A 15,511-nucleotide genomic window follows, 5' to 3' on the forward strand; every position below is an offset into this window, starting at 1 on the left:
TGGTTGGTGGAACAAAGGGCCACGATCTGGGGGCGGGGAGGGAGGGGGGGGTTAAACCACAGAAATGTATTCTCTCACAGTTGTGGAGGCCAAAAGTAGGAAACAAAGATGGTGATTGGGCCATGTTCCAGTGGCTCTCAGGAAGAATCCCTTCTTGCTCTTCCTAGCTTTGGGTGATGGCCAACAATCCTTGGCTTGCAACGCTATGGCTCCCAAGTTCTTCCTCTGTCTTTGCAGGGCCATCTTGCTTTCTTGCGGGGGGAGGGGGGGGGGGCGGCGCGTGTTCACACATTTGTATCCTTTCTTATAGGCACCTGTCATGTTAGATTTAGAATCCATGTTAATCCAGGGTGACCTTATCTTAACTAATGACATATGCAAAGAGCTTGCTTCCAAATAAGGTCACATTCTGAGGTTCTGGGCGGAGGTCAATCTTTGGGGGACACGTATTCAACCTAGTACATCAGGTTTCATATCCTACTCTCCTGGGGCCTCATTTTCCTCCCACTTCATTGGGTTGAGCCTTTTGTATCAAGAGGCCTTTGATGAGCTCCTCCTGTGGGTGGACCATCCTGGGGGCAGGCACAGTCTTTGCCTCAAAGAGTTCATGGTTTAGTCAACAGTTAAACACAACTTCAGGCATAACAAGAGTGTTAATGGAGATCCCATTGTTTACTATTGGAGTCTTGACAATGGAGCCCAACTATGACCTAGACAGGTATCTGGAGTTTCCCAGAGGCCCAAGGTTTCCCTTCCCATCCTCCTGACTCCCGGACCCATTCCTTCTTTTCCCCTGTAATCTGTAATCAGGTATGTTTTTTATTGTCATGCAAATGTTTATTTTCTGTCCCCTGTCTAGAGGCCGCTCGCTTTTAGGCAAACAGGCTTGAGCAACGGAATGTAGAAAGGGCCCACAGCAACTACCTGGCTGAATACAGACAGGCCCATCAGGTGACCCACCTCAAAATATCCAGAGGCCCTAAACTGACCAATGGGCTACTTACAACCAGGCACAGTTACCAAAAAAGGGAAAATTCCATGCGTCCCCATACCTCCTCACCTTCCCTCTCTAAAAACAGCCCCCACCCACTCCCTCATTGCAGCCGGCCTCCCCTCTGCTGTCCTGCCTGCCGCTCCTTTGAGGAGCCTTCAATAAACTTCTATCTCCTTTGTTCTGCCTCAGGTGAATTCTTTCACCACCTGCCTTCATCTCAGCTTTAGCTGAAGCCCGATTGTGTCCCACATTTGGGGGCTCCCATCCAACTGGGAGAGACACCACATTTAGACACCACAGCCCACTAGAACGGGGCTTGGCAACGACAGGCCCTCAATAAACCACCATCAGCTAGGCACCTGATTAGCGGAGATGATGCATGAAAGTGTCCAGCACAAGGAGCAATTCAAACACTGTAACTATCGCTATTATGGGTCCTGATGAGGACGGAGTCCCATGTTTCCCGGGTGCCCCAATTCTGAGGAGCATTTAGTTGGAAATCACAGAGCGTGGGCTCCAGGTAACCAAAGTGGGGAGTCAGTTCCAACACCTCGCTGCTCTCACCCCTCGTTTCCAGGTCTGGGCGACACTTCCTCGCAGTGCTCTCAGTGGCTCCTGCACTGAGAGCCAGCCCCCCCCCCCCCACCCCTGCCACTGCAGTCTCTGGCTGGCCGGGGCCAGGTCTGAGCCCCTGGCCCCATGGGTTCACCAAAAACCCCAAGTAGAGGCTGGAAATGATGTAGGCGAAGGTGGTGATCTCTGTTACCTCCCACCCACTCCTGATGTGAGGCCTGAAGGAAAGATCTTTCCTAATAGAAATGACAATGGCCACGATTCCCACGCCACTGCTGATTACACTCTCAACGTGAGATCCGGTTGGAACTGTCACGGAACCCTGGTGGGTAGACCCTATTATTACCCCAGCTTGCAGAAGAGGACACAGGTGCACGTGAATAGCAAAGCTGGGATTGGAGCCCACGTCGTCTCTACTCCGGAGCTCAGAGGCTTGGAGAGGCAGAGGGAGCCCTCCAATTCCGCCTCCTTAACTGTATTGCAGGGAGCAGAGAACCTCCAGGCACCGGGAGGCTGCAGCGAGGGGCGGATGGAGCCTACTGAAGGTGGTCGAGGCAGGGAGAGGCCTTGGATGAAACCCACTGGAAGAGCCTGGACACCTGCCCCGGGGGGCCTCTTCCTGTGCCGAAGTCCTCACCCTGAGGGTCTCATCCCACCAGAAAAGTTTGTGAAGGAGCCATACCTTCCTTAAGCACCTCTCGCTACAGCCAGAATAACCTCTTTCTCTTAAGATTTTTTTTTTTTTAGAAGGTGTGGGAGGGGCATAGAGAGAGGGAGAGAGAGACTCTAGCAGGCTACTCACTGACAGCACGGAGCCCGACCCGGGGCTCGAGCCCACGACACCGGGATCATGACCTGAGCCAAAATCAAGAGACGAACACTCAAGGGGCACCTGGCTGGCTCAGTCAGTAGAGCACACAACTCTTAATCTCTGGGTCGTGAGTTCAAGCCCCATGTTGGGTGTGGAGCCTACTTTAAAAAAAAAGAAAGAAAGGAAGGAAAAGAGACACTCAACAGACTGAGCCACCCAGGCGCCCCCGCCCCAGCATTCTTAAATTTAAACATCCGCTTATGGCTAGTGGCCCCCTTGGGACAAGCCCTTAAGCTCCTTGAGGACAGGGGCAATGGGCACTGTCCCCCAGCACTGAGCACTGCACGCTGCTCACATGTAAGTCATCTGATGAGTGATCGAGTGAATGAAGCATCAACCACTTGGCAGCGGGTTCTGGGAGGTTCCAGCCGCCATGTCCCTGGGGTGACTCCAGGCCACGGCATGTATTCAGACCCTCGGAGAGCTGTGTTACCCTCCGAGCCCCAGTTTCCCCACAAGGAAAATGACTGCCTCCAACAGTGTGACCATGAGGTTTCCCTGCGTCCTCACCACCAGGATGAAGGGGAGGGGCTGAACCCCTGTACTTAACACAACCCCCCTCCTCCCTGAGTGGCCTAGTGGGGCGCAGGTCTATTCAGGCAGGGCTGTCGTGCAGCAGAGGGACATTCCAGGGAGATGGGTTTCAGCTGATTAGAAAGGTGAGCCTCCTCAGTGTCAGGGCCGCGACTCAGGTGGAGCCAGGCACCTGACAAAGCAGGGAACTTCCTGCTTTGTCCCAGGGCAGAGGCAAAGCTGCAGAGGGGGCTGGGGATCACAGTCGAGATTCCAAACTTCTAGAAAGCCAGAGACCCGTCATGTTGGTGTGAGCCTCGAGGTGTCCGGCCGGCCGATCTGCCAGGCTTCAGAGGCATCAGGGTCAAACTCCAGCTTCCTCACGTAAGGTCGGTGTCCCTGGGCCAGCCAGCTGCTGTCCTCTTGGCCTCAGATTTGTAATGGACACACAGAGGAAGACAGGAAGCAACGAAGAGCGCCCTCTCACCGACTGGCCCGGTTTGGGCTTCCCGCTGGGAAGGGTGTGCTCCAAGCCCGGCGGCCGATGGCCAGCTGCGGCCTAGGAAAGAAGGCCTAGGACATAAAGGATTTTCAAGGTCAGATGTTTGTTTGAAAGGAAAAGATTGACGGGCACCTGCTCACAACCCACTCCAGGTGCTCCCGATATTCCCATTTCTCAGACAGGCATGTGGATGGTGATGTGACTTTCAAAGCCACTTAGATAAGACATATGGCCCCACCACCTTCCCATTCTGCCTTGGGGTTGTGACTCCATTTACTTGGACTTTGTTTCTGGTCAATCCATGCCTCTGTCTGTGACACACAAGCCCACACCTCCATCTGCCCAGCTGACTCTGCCTCAGGCATGTCAGAGGGCCCTCTCCCCCGGGAAGTCTCCTGCTCCAGAGGACAGCTCCCCACTACCCCGTCAGACAGCTCTATGATCCTTTATTTCCTTTTTTCTATTTATTTTTATTTTGAGAAAGCGATAGACAGAGAGCACCAGCAGGGGAGGGACTGAGAGAGAGGGAGACAGAGAATCCCAAGCAGGCTCCTTGTTAACAGTGCGGAGCCCAAGACTGGGTTCAAACCGACAAACTGGGAGACCATGACCTGGGCTGAAACCAAGAGTCAGATGCTCAACCAGCTAAGCCATCCAGGTGCTCTTTTTATGAATTTTATTTTATTTTAATTTATATATTAGGGAGAGAATGCACAAGCAGAGTATGGGGGGCGGAAAGAGAGAGAGAGAGAGAGAGAGAGAGAGAGAGAGAGAGAGAATCTTAAGCAGGCTTCTTGCCCAGCATGGAGCCGGACAAGGGGCTAAATCCCATGACGCTGGGACCACGACCTGAGCCGAAATCAAGAGTCAGACACTTAACCGACTGAGTCACTCGGGGGCCCCAGATCTTTTATTTTTCTTTTTGTTCAAAAGAGACAGAGGCACCTGGGTTGCTCAGTCAGGTTAAGCATCCGACTCTTGACTCTTGATTCCGGCTCGGGGCACGGTCTCACGGTTCATGGGTTCAAGCCCAGTGTCCGGCCCCACACTGATAGTTGAGGAGCTTGCTTCCGATTCTCTGTCTCTGTCTCTTCCTTCCCCCCCCCCCCCCCGCTTGCTATCTCTCTCTCTCTCTCTCAAAAATAAACTTTTTTTTTTTTTAATTTTTTTTTAACGTTTATTTATTTTTGAGACAGAGAGAGACAGAGCATGAACGGGGGAGGGTCAGAGAGAGAGGGAGACACAGAATCGGAAGCAGGCTCCAGGCTCTGAGCCATCAGCCCAGAGCCCGACGCGGGGCTCGAACTCACGGACCATGAGATCGTGACCTGGGCTGAAGTCGGAGGCTTAACAGACTGAGCCACCCAGGCGCCCCCCAAAAAATAAACTTTTTTTAAAAAGAGAGACAAAATGATACGTGCTTTTTCCTCCTTTTTAAATCTGTATTTCTTAGTTTCTTTTTTCCAGTTTTACTGAGGTACAATTTGCAGGGTTTTGATGTGTGTGAGCACCCGTGACACCATCCACCAGTCGATATGAACAAAAGCGTGTGCCCCTGCGGTCCTGCCTCCTTCCTCACATGGAGCCTCTGCTTTTTCTCCTCCTTGTCACAACCAGTAATCGTACCTTATTTGTTGGTCTGATATAAGGTTTCCCCCTTACACCGGGTGCCTCATGTGGGCAGGAAGCACATCTGGTTTGTTCTCCACTGGTCCCCAGCCCCTGGCGCCCTGCCTGGCACAAACAGTGGCTGGACAGAAGAAGGAAGGAGGAAGGCAAGAAAGGCAGGCTAGCATACAGTGGGCACTTAATAGATGCTTATGGCATGAAATAAGTGGTCCAAGGTGGAAACTTGCAGGGCAGGGCCCAGGGCTCATCATCGCCACTGAATGGGACCAGAAGAGCCGGAACTGACCTGGGGGGCGGGCAGTGGGAGGGGGACTTCATGCATGTCAAAGCCTGCTGCCCGCTGCCCGGGCCTCTAAGACAGAAACATCCTGGGCACTTTGCTGTCCCACCTCCTGCAGGCAGCTGCATACAAGTCAGAGGTAGCCCAGGAACCCAGAGGGAACAAGACTGCTTCTGGAGCCCACGCCCCCCCGCCCCCCCGCCCCGTGGCATGTTATGTACAGAACTACGAAACCTTGCAGAGGTGAGCTGGATCAGTCACAAGCTCCTGTTGGGTGTTGGAAGCCATCAGATCTTAGAAGAGTCTCCTTCCCACTAACCAAGAGTCACCTTGCACGTAGAGTGGAATTACCTCCAAACCTGCCCCAGTTCCATGGGACTCTGGGCGCGTCCTACCCACCGGAAGGTCTCTGCTCCTCCTAAGATGGGAGGCAGTGGGCCACCACATCCCCAAGGGCCATGGCACCCGCGCCCCACAAGGGTGGGGCCTTGTGCTGGAAGGAGCCGGGATTCCAGCAAGGGCAGGGCCCCCTCAAGGCCTCAAATCTGGATGGACTTGGGGGCACTCAGTCTCTGGAGATACAAAAACCAAGCGGCATCCTGCATGAAGGTCCCCACCCACTCTCCCTCCCAGTGGCAGCTTGGAGCTGAGGGAAGCCAGGCTGGCCCTTGGCTTTCACTTGGAGCACTATTACCAAGCTGACCTCCAGTGCCAGGCAGACCCTGCCCCTGCAGGGCCTCGGGAGAACTAGGTCAAGCCTGAACTTGAAGAAAACTGGGCCCGGAGTGCTCAGGAAGGCACGAGGCAGAATCCAGAGCTCTCCCCCAGAGGAACTGGGGCATTCTCAGCCAAGCTGACATGCCCTCCCCCAACCACGGAGCTGCCCTGCAGAATCCTACAAAATACCTTTGGCTGTGTCCGAAATACCGGTCCAGGTAAGCTAGCAGTAAAGGTGGAACCCCAAACCCCACCCTCAGTGTCCCAGGCCCCTCAGGAAGGCCAAGGATGAAGACAAAGGCATGTGCCGCCTAGGAGCCCACTCTTCCAAAGGACACCAAGTTCAGGGGGCCCTCTCCAAAGAGCCCTCCACTGAATGGAGGATACATGGACCACTGTCCTCCCCTTCCGCACAGTCCAAGACCCCTCTCTTTCCTTTTTTTTTTTTTTTAAAATTTTTTTTTCAACGTTTTTTATTTATTTTTGGGACAGAGAGAGACAGAGCATGAACGGGGGAGGGGCAGAGAGAGAGGGAGACACAGAATCGGAAACAGGCTCCAGGCTCCGAGCCATCAGCCCAGAGCCTGACGCGGGGCTCGAACTCACAGACCGCGAGATCGTGACCTGACTGAAGTCGGATGCTTAACCGACTGCGCCACCCAGGCGCCCCCCCTCTCTTTCCTGAAGCATCTGGACCTCAGAACTCTGAGAAATAGGGGTACGTGGGTGGATAGCTAGAAGGCCAGGCCAGGATCTAACTCCCTCCTACCCATATCCCACCCCCAGGACTATTCGATGTCAGGGTTAGATGCACCTCGAACCCCCTTCCCTTCGTGATAGGGAAGGCTTGGTCCCCGCTGCCCCACCCTTCTCCCCAATACCCAAGAAGCCACATCTTCTCTCTTTAAGGTGTGCACTTTATTGATCTGGTCTCAAGTCAGTGTACAGGGAAGCCCTGACTGCCTGTGCCTCAACCCCACTCCCAGGGAGACCAAAAGCCTTCATACATCTGAAATTGGGGGGGGGGGGGACAAAAAAGGGGGACCACGATGGCAGACCATTCAAAATAAAACAAAAACAAGTATTAAGGCGAAGATTAAAAAAAATTTGGACTACATAATTTACACCAAAGCAATGTTATCACCCTCGCCTGTGTGGACTTGGGCGAGGACTGGCCCTTCTCCTCAGGGAGAAATGGGGTGGCTTTTGGGAAGGCAAGGGACTTCCTGTAACAATGCATCTCACGGTATTTGGAATGAATATTAAAAAAAAAAAGAACAATGTACAGTCAAGGTCCTCGGCCACACCGTAGAACTGTGGGGGTGCTCGCTCCAACCAGCTGCTGTCACCTTCGCCGTTCCAGTTTTTAAATCCTGAGTCAAGCGCCAAAAACAAAAAAAAAAAAAAACCGAAAAAAAAAAAAAAACCAAAAAATAAAATCCAAAAACAAAAAAAATTTAAAAGAAAAAAACCAAAAAAAACAAAACCGAAAAACAAACAAAGCCATGCCAATCTCATCTGTTTTCTGCGCAAGTTAGGTTTTGTCAAGAAAGGGTGTAACGCAACTAAATTAACAGTCCGCCTAGAAGCATTTGCGGTGGACGATGGAGGGGCCGGACTCGTCGTACTCCTGCTTGCTGATCCACATCTGCTGGAAGGTGGACAGCGAGGCCAGGATGGAGCCACCGATCCACACGGAGTACTTGCGCTCAGGGGGTGCGATGATCTGGGGAGAGAAGGGGGCGGTCAGCAGCCCCATAGGGTGGAGGGGGCGCAGCCGGGAGAGCCCGCCCCCGGCCCACCCCACGCCAAGCGCCCAAGCCAGCTCAGGCCGGGCCAGCACCCACCTTGATCTTCATCGTGCTGGGCGCCAGGGCGGTGATCTCCTTCTGCATCCGGTCAGCGATGCCGGGGTACATGGTGGTCCCCCCGGACAGCACCGTGTTGGCGTAGAGGTCCTTGCGGATGTCGACGTCGCACTTCATGATGGAGTTGAAGGTAGTTTCGTGGATACCACAGGATTCCATGCCTGAGAGGAAACCGAAGCCAGACTTAGCTTCCGGGGTGGCCACGAGGGGGACCCCTCTGAGGGAGGGCCAGGAAGGCCGGCTCACTTACCCAGGAAGGAAGGCTGGAAGAGCGCCTCGGGGCAGCGGAACCGCTCGTTGCCGATGGTGATCACCTGCCCGTCGGGCAGCTCGTAGCTCTTCTCCAGGGAGGAAGAGGACGCGGCGGTGGCCATCTCCTGCTCGAAGTCCAAGGCCACGTAGCAGAGCTTCTCCTTGATGTCACGCACAATTTCCCGCTCGGCGGTGGTGGTGAAGCTGTAGCCGCGCTCCGTGAGGATCTTCATGAGGTAGTCCGTCAGGTCCCGGCCAGCCAGGTCCAGACGCAGGATGGCGTGGGGCAGGGCGTACCCCTCGTAGATGGGCACAGTGTGGGTGACCCCGTCCCCGGAGTCCATCACGATGCCGGTGGTGCGGCCAGAGGCGTACAGGGACAGCACGGCCTGGATGGCCACGTACATGGCCGGGGTGTTGAAGGTCTCGAACATGATCTGTAAGGAGAGGAGCCCCTGTCACGCTGGGCAAACCACCAGAGGCAGCCAGGCCAGACTGGGGACATGCAGAAAAGTGCAAAAACACAGCTAAATGTGCTGGGGATCCCGGGATGGGGATTCACTTCAGACCTACTGTGCACCTACTGAAATACACACTCCAAGGCCGCTTGACAACCAGCCTCATGGGCTTTGTCTCGCGAGCCAGTGTTAGTACCTACACCCACAGCGTTTTATAGCCTCAAACACCTAATCAGAAAGGCAAACACCAGAAAAAGATTCCATCTGGGAAAAAGCAAATAGAACCTGCAGAGTTCCAAAGAAGACTCAGGTCAGAGAAGAAAGTCCTAGGAGAACGGCAGAAGAAAGAACAAGTGAGAAAGGGTACAGAAGAGCAAGAAAGGACGGGGGTGGCCGCCCACGAGAGGCCAGCGGGCCACTGACCTGGGTCATCTTCTCACGGTTGGCCTTGGGGTTCAGGGGGGCCTCGGTCAGCAGCACTGGGTGCTCCTCGGGGGCCACACGCAGCTCGTTGTAGAAAGTGTGATGCCAGATCTTCTCCATGTCGTCCCAGTTGGTGACAATACCGTGCTCGATGGGGTACTTCAGGGTCAGGATGCCCCTCTTGCTTTGGGCCTCATCGCCCACGTAGGAGTCCTTCTGGCCCATACCCACCATCACGCCCTACGGAGCGAGAGGAGAGGTCAGCACGAGCCCGGGGCCATCGACCCCCCCCAACCCCCCCCCCCCCCCCGAGAACCAAGGACAGGGCAGGGCCTCCCCTGCAAAGGGGCCCTCGTGCGTGGTAGCGCCTGTTCCCGGGAGTGGAGGCCCCACCCCCTCCCCAAGTCAAAAGCCCAGATTGGAGCCCTACCTGGTGCCGGGGGCGCCCCACGATGGAAGGGAAGACGGCCCGTGGGGCATCGTCGCCCGCGAAGCCGGCTTTGCACATGCCGGAGCCGTTGTCGACCACGAGCGCAGCAATATCATCATCCATGGCGAACTGCGGGAAGAGCCTCGCCTGAGTCGGGGGTCGGGTGGGGCCGCCCCCGCCCTGCCCACTTCCGGCGCGCCGCGGCCTCGAGCCGCCAGGGGGCGCCGGCGCGCGCCCACAACGGGGACAAAGGCAGCTCGGCCGGCAGCGTTATTACCATAAAAGGCAAACGCTGGTTGGAGGCGGCCCCGCGGCGCGCGGCAGGAAGCCAGGCCCCCGCCCCCTCCCCACACCCGGGGCAAGCTCCGCCTCCGCCCCGTTTAAAAAACGCCGGCCGGCCAGGCGCGCGGCGGCCACGCCCGCGGGAGCCGGCGGCGCGGGGAGGAAGTGCGCGCAGGCGCTCTAGCGCCGCGGCGACCCCACCCCTTCCGGCCGGCCGCACCGCCCTCACCCTGGCCGCGGCTCCGGGCCCCGAGCGCGCACGCGCACGCGCAGCCATGTCCCCAGCCCCCACCCTGCCGGCGGACCCGCCGCGCCCACCCACCCACCGTGCCGCCAGAGCAAGCAAACCGCCCGCTGCCGGACAAAGACCCGCGGCCGCCCTGGCCTGGGCCGCAAGCACCCCGGGGGCGCGCGACGTGAGCGCAGCCCCGGCCCGATGGAGGGGCGCGAGAGCCCCACTGCCCGCGCCCGGCGGCTCTCCCGGAGCGAGACCGGTGGCCGAGGGGCTCTTCCACCCCGAGAAGGAAGAGGCGCGGGGCCGCCGTGCTCCCGGCCGGCCCGGGACCTTACCTGAGAGCGGTGTAAACCGGCGGCGGCGACGGAGGAGCGGCGAGGGCGAGGGGCCTGTGCTCGCGGAGTGGACGCGGTCTCGGCTGTGGCTGTGCGTCGCGTCGCCGGGTTTTATAGGGCGGCGCCGCGGCAGCTCGAGCCATAAAAGGCAACTTTCGGAACGGCGTGCGCTGATTGGCCCCGCGCCGCTCACTCACCGGCCTCGCCGCACAGTGCAGCATTTTTTTACCCCCACTCCCCTCCTTTTGCAAAAAAAAAAAAAAAAAAAAAAAAAAAAAAAGAGGGAGAGAGAGAGAACGAGCCGGGCTGGGAGAGAGCGAGAGCGAGATTGAGGAAGAGGAGGAGAGAGAGAGTTTTGGCGTTGGCCGCACTTGGGTGCTGGGCCCATGGGCCGCCGCCCCTCTGGGCAGTGCCTGGTCGCCCCCCGTGTCCCCCACCCCGGGACCCTCCGGGTGTGGATGTCACATGACCAGTGAGCGCCCCGGTGGGCAAGGGTCAGCACGGATGCGAGGGTCCCCGGTTGGTGTGGGTGCATGCTTAAAGAGCAGTTGCAGGGGAAGAATTGGTCAACATTAACTCAGCTGCCTAGAAAGCCTGGATTGGGGTGAGGGAGTGGGGGCTCTGGCTGGGGGTGCTCAGCTTGCTGAGTTAGGGACATTACCACTCAGAGACCTGGGCTGAGGAGTAGGTATGGCGTGGGGGAGTCAGCGGGCTTGTGGCCACTCACTCGACCAGGCCTCAGAAACAGGACAGGCAGCAAGAGCCAGGGGCTGGAAGTTCCCCGTGAAGAGGGCTCCAAGCCTCCCCTGCCGCAGGCCTGGACGGAGGTGGGCTCTGTAGAGCAGAGACACTGTTCCCATGGAGCCAGGCTGCTTCTAAGAGCTGCCTGGTCACACCCAGCCAAGGCCAGGCCAGAGCCGTTAGCCTGTGACCCAGGCAGCTGCTGGCGAAGGCAGGCAGGGGTGCCCGGCACGGCTCTGGGGCCTGGGGCCCACCATCCATCGTCTGTGTGTCATGTGTAGCCGCAGCTGAACTGCTGTCCTGGACCATCTGGAGGCTGTTGAGCACTGGGGAAGGACCCTTAATGCCCCCAAAGATGAGTTAGGTTGAGGGGGGGGCGGGGTGGTAGGGACAGTAGGTGGGGACCAGCTGCCCTCAGACAAGACCCTCTTCATGTCACCTTTTCCTGCCCCAGGTCCCTCCACCAAACATTGGGTAAGACCTGGGTGCCCAGAGTGTTCTGGATGGTTCTCTGCTCCGAGAGCAGCCAGTCTGGGCAGGCAGAGCCTGTACCCAGATGGTGGCCAACAATGATCAGCGTGTGGCAGACGGAGCCAGCGCCCACGGGACCCCAGAGTGGCATCTGGCTCAGCCTAGAGGACCGCGTACCTCCTTGGAGGTGGTGACAGGAAGCTGACTTTTCACGCGGAAAACGGGAAGGGTGGTCTGGGCAGGGGTGCTAGCCTGTAGCCACTGGTCTCTCTCTCTGGGCACCCTAGGGCACACACAGTAGGTGGTCCTGAAACCTGTGTTGAAACCAGTGAACCATTCATTCGTCCATATATGGATGTGGAATCTGTGGCCAGAGAAGAGGTGGCCTGGTCCTGCCCACTATAGGTGGCTGGTGGCAGGGCACTTTGGAAGTCGTGGAGGCCCCAGCCAGGTGGGAAGGGTGACCAGTACCCAGCATGCAGCAGAACCATCGGGCTCAGAGCTGTGCCCCTGCATCCCCAGAGAACTGCCACGGGGACTGGCTCCCCTATCACCGCTCCGGGCTTGGGGGATGTTCCCAGCCAGTCCACTCCCTGCCTCCCGGGGACTGCTCTGTCCCCGGCCTGGCCTCGTATCTCTCAGTCGTGGGCATCTGGCCAGCCAGTTGCCTTGGGGCCTGCCAGGCCTGCGTTTCAGGGGCTGGGGAGCAACCCTCTTTCTGCCTGTTGGTGAGGGCTGCTTGTGGCCATTCACCGAGCCCCGAGGGGTGCTGGGCAGGCTGGGACTGGGGCGACAGGGCAAGGGATGGGCAACTCTAGGGTGGTTTCCGGCAGCTACGTGGGGCAAAGAGCAGGCCTTCTCCATAAGCAGGGCCTGTGCTGTCACCTCACCCCCTCTCCACCAGGGGTGGGCCACGGGGCAGGAACACCAGCCCAACCTGACCTGGGACCGAAACGCTCCCCGCCCCGTGTCTGCAGCAGCCATTTCCTGATGCTCTCCTACACGTCCTTCAAGGCCCATCGCAGAAGGCCCGTCTCCCCTCTATGGGGGAGCCCTTTAGCATCTGCAACCTACACTGTCCCTCCCACTTAAGACCACTGCACTCGGCCTCCTCCACGGACCGTGAGCCCTGGCACCCACCTCTTCCTGCCAGACCCTCCCCAGGGCCACTGCTGGAGTATTCTCAGCCTTCCCAAAGGACCCTGGGAAGAAGATGGAGGGTTGAGAGGGGGGCTGGGCCACAAGCCTAGGGGGAGGGGAGGAGAAAAAGAGGAAGTGAAGCGGGCAGGAGGAAGGGGGAGGAGACCTGCCGGAGAGGAAGTGAACAGGTTCTTCGCTTGGGAACTTTGTCCTTGCAGGGAGTTTTCAGAGCTGTCACTGACGGCTGCACAGTCCTCGAGCCTTAGCCTGGCTCAGCCAATGGGGACCTCACCTGCTTTCTGGTGTTTTTTTTTTTTCCCCCTCTTGTGGTTCCCCCACCTGGCAAGGCGTCCCAGCAGGGGACATTTACAGCCCTCCTAAAGGACCACTCCCTGGCCCTCTCTAGAGAAATGGCCACGCTGCCAGGTGAGGACCCCAACTCCCACTTCTCAGAGGAAGAAAGCAACGTGTAGCTGAGGAGGGATGTGTGGCCTATGGACTTTGGCTCTGGGAGAGTGGAGACACTGGGCCCAGAAGGTGATCAGTGACGGCGAACTGGTGGATGAGGGCATGGGACACTCTAGCAAACACACATCCTCTCTACAGATGAGGAAACTGAGGCAGGACTGCAGTCCAGCATGAAGGACACTAGGTGCAGGGCCCCTGGGGAGCCTCACGCTGCCCCTCCCTGGTAGATTGTCCTGTGGAGTGTCCCCAGGGACTGGGTCCAAAGGCTGTTCCAAGGTCTGAATTCTTGGATTCTACCTCCTCCTGGGTGCTTATCTCCTAGGGGCCAAAGAGGACAGCCACCAGCCTTTGGTCACATAACAATTGGTCCTGAGGCCCCTGTCCGGCTGCCCCTTTCCCCTGCCCTCCTCCCCTGCTCCTAGAGTAGTCTCAAAAGGAGATTGTGGACCTTGGGATTCCTGAGGGACTGGGCTTGGGTTTCCTGTGCCTCCTGCCCGACTTTTCCTTTGCCTCAGGGCCAGCTCTTTGGGATGCCCCCTCCAGGAAGCCTGCCATGATTGCCTCCTTCCTCTACCCTATCAACCGTAGCTTTCCTGCTCAGGGGAAAGAAACAACCCAGCCAGGGATCACACAGCTAGGGCACAGCCAGGAGCCAAACCTCCTGCATCACAGGGCTCTTGCCTCCAGTGCACCAGCACCAACCGGCCAGGCCCTCTTCCAGAGTGGAACAGCACCAGGGCACTGTTTTGAGCAACACCCTGAATCAAGCAGGTGTGATCCCTGAGACAGACCTCAAATGAGAGAGCGAAAGAGAAGACGCTCCCTCTGCCACCTACAAGGGAAAGCAGGGGGTCTCCTCAGGGAGGGGGGAGCTTCTTAAAGGGCAGTCAAGGAGCACCCCCTCGCCGCCGCCTCCCCTCCCCCCCAGGTGAGCAGCCAGCTGATGGGGCTCCCATCAGGAGACAGGAGGGCTGGGCTGGGCCCTGTGTATTCTCCTGGGCAGCAGCCAGGGCCTTGGTCCCCACCCAGGCCTGGCCTCTAGCCAGAGTCTCCTAGGGCCTCAGCCTGCTCAGGGCTATCCCTGCTCCCCGACAATCATCCCGCCCCCCCCAAGGGGGATCCCCGCCCTGGAGCCGCTGGGAACTTCTGACACTTCTTGGGAGAGTTTTAAAAAATCCTTAAAAATCACCGCCTTTCTTCCTGTGCCCCAGGGCGCACGACACCGACAAAGGCCAGGCCCTCCTGGGAAGTTCCCAGCCTTGCTCACTTGACTTAATTTGCAGAAACAGAAGGCGAGGTTCCCTGGACTCCCCCACTACACGCACCAGCCAAGGCCCTTCTTCTTGCCCCCGACCTGACCCGCTGCTGGGAAGGCTTGCTGTCCCCATCCCACAGATGAGAAACCCAGGCGACCCACACAGACCCTGAGTGTTGACAGGGAGCTGGCCCGTGGGAGCCACAGACCCTTCCAGGCGAACTGGGGAGTGTGGGGAGACCGGGGCGTTCCCACGTCCCCCGCGGTTGTCCTGGGAGGGTCTTGAGGCCCACGTGCCTGGAGAGGGAGCTGATCTGCCCAAAGCCACCTAGAGACCAAGACAGGCAGCCTTCGGATACCCTGGGGGGTGGGCAACACACCCAGTGGGAGTCACAGGGACAGGAGGTGCCACACAGACCTTGCGCCTTGGGCCTCTGACCCTGGGCTGTGATAAAAGGCAAGGGGCATCTGACACCCAGGGCGTCCGGAGCAGTCAGTGTGCTGGGGTCTGTGGTCCCGGGCCCCGGGCCCCAGCACCCAGGGGTGTGGTCAGTGTTGGGGCTCAACCCCTTCCTGGCCGGGTAGACTTCTCCCTGCTACTCTCCTGTGGGGCCCTGGGGGTGCTAGAATGGCTGAGGAGCTGGGGGAGGGGAGGGAGGGAAGGAGGGAAGGCCGACCCTCCTGGAGGGCCCTAGGAAGTGAAAGGGGAACGGAGAAGGGGGAAGGAGGTGCTGGAAAGTGTGGGTGGGCAGGGCTGCTGACTCAGAGGCCAGGCACACTCACCTCAGAGCCAGGCCTGGCCTCCCCAGTCCATGAGAGTCCCTGAAGGCCTGCCCTGACCAGGGCGGCACCACACAGAAACCTGGCCTCTCCCCTGCCGGCTGAGCTGGAATCTCCCCATTTCTCAGACTAGCAAACTGAGGCCAGCGACCACAAGACTTGGCTCTGCAGTTAAGAGCACACTGCTGCCGGACCACCACACCGCCGGTGGGCAGTGGTAAAGCCAGCCAGGCTCTAAGGCTGTGCTCAGCCACCCTGCCTGGCCGTGGGGTACAACACAGGACTCCACGTGGG

The 15,511-nt window shown here is 58.2% G+C and overlaps 1 protein-coding gene across 1 annotated transcript; it reads right to left on the reverse strand.

Annotated features, from left to right (window-relative positions):
- Positions 1-6,975: 6,975 nt before the first annotated feature.
- On the reverse strand, positions 6,976-10,498 carry ACTB (actin beta). Its single transcript, XM_058710044.1, has 6 exons — positions 10,363-10,498; positions 9,511-9,639; positions 9,081-9,320; positions 8,198-8,636; positions 7,927-8,108; positions 6,976-7,805 (listed from the first exon to the last, which is right to left on the reverse strand). Exons 2-6 carry the CDS (start codon positions 9,631-9,633, stop codon positions 7,662-7,664), a joined length of 1,128 nt encoding a protein of 375 aa, XP_058566027.1. The 5' UTR covers positions 9,634-9,639; positions 10,363-10,498; the 3' UTR covers positions 6,976-7,661.
- Positions 10,499-15,511: the final 5,013 nt, after the last annotated feature.

This window comes from Neofelis nebulosa, chromosome 18, assembly GCF_028018385.1.
Source record: "Neofelis nebulosa isolate mNeoNeb1 chromosome 18, mNeoNeb1.pri, whole genome shotgun sequence".
Lineage (NCBI taxonomy): Eukaryota > Metazoa > Chordata > Mammalia > Carnivora > Felidae > Neofelis > Neofelis nebulosa.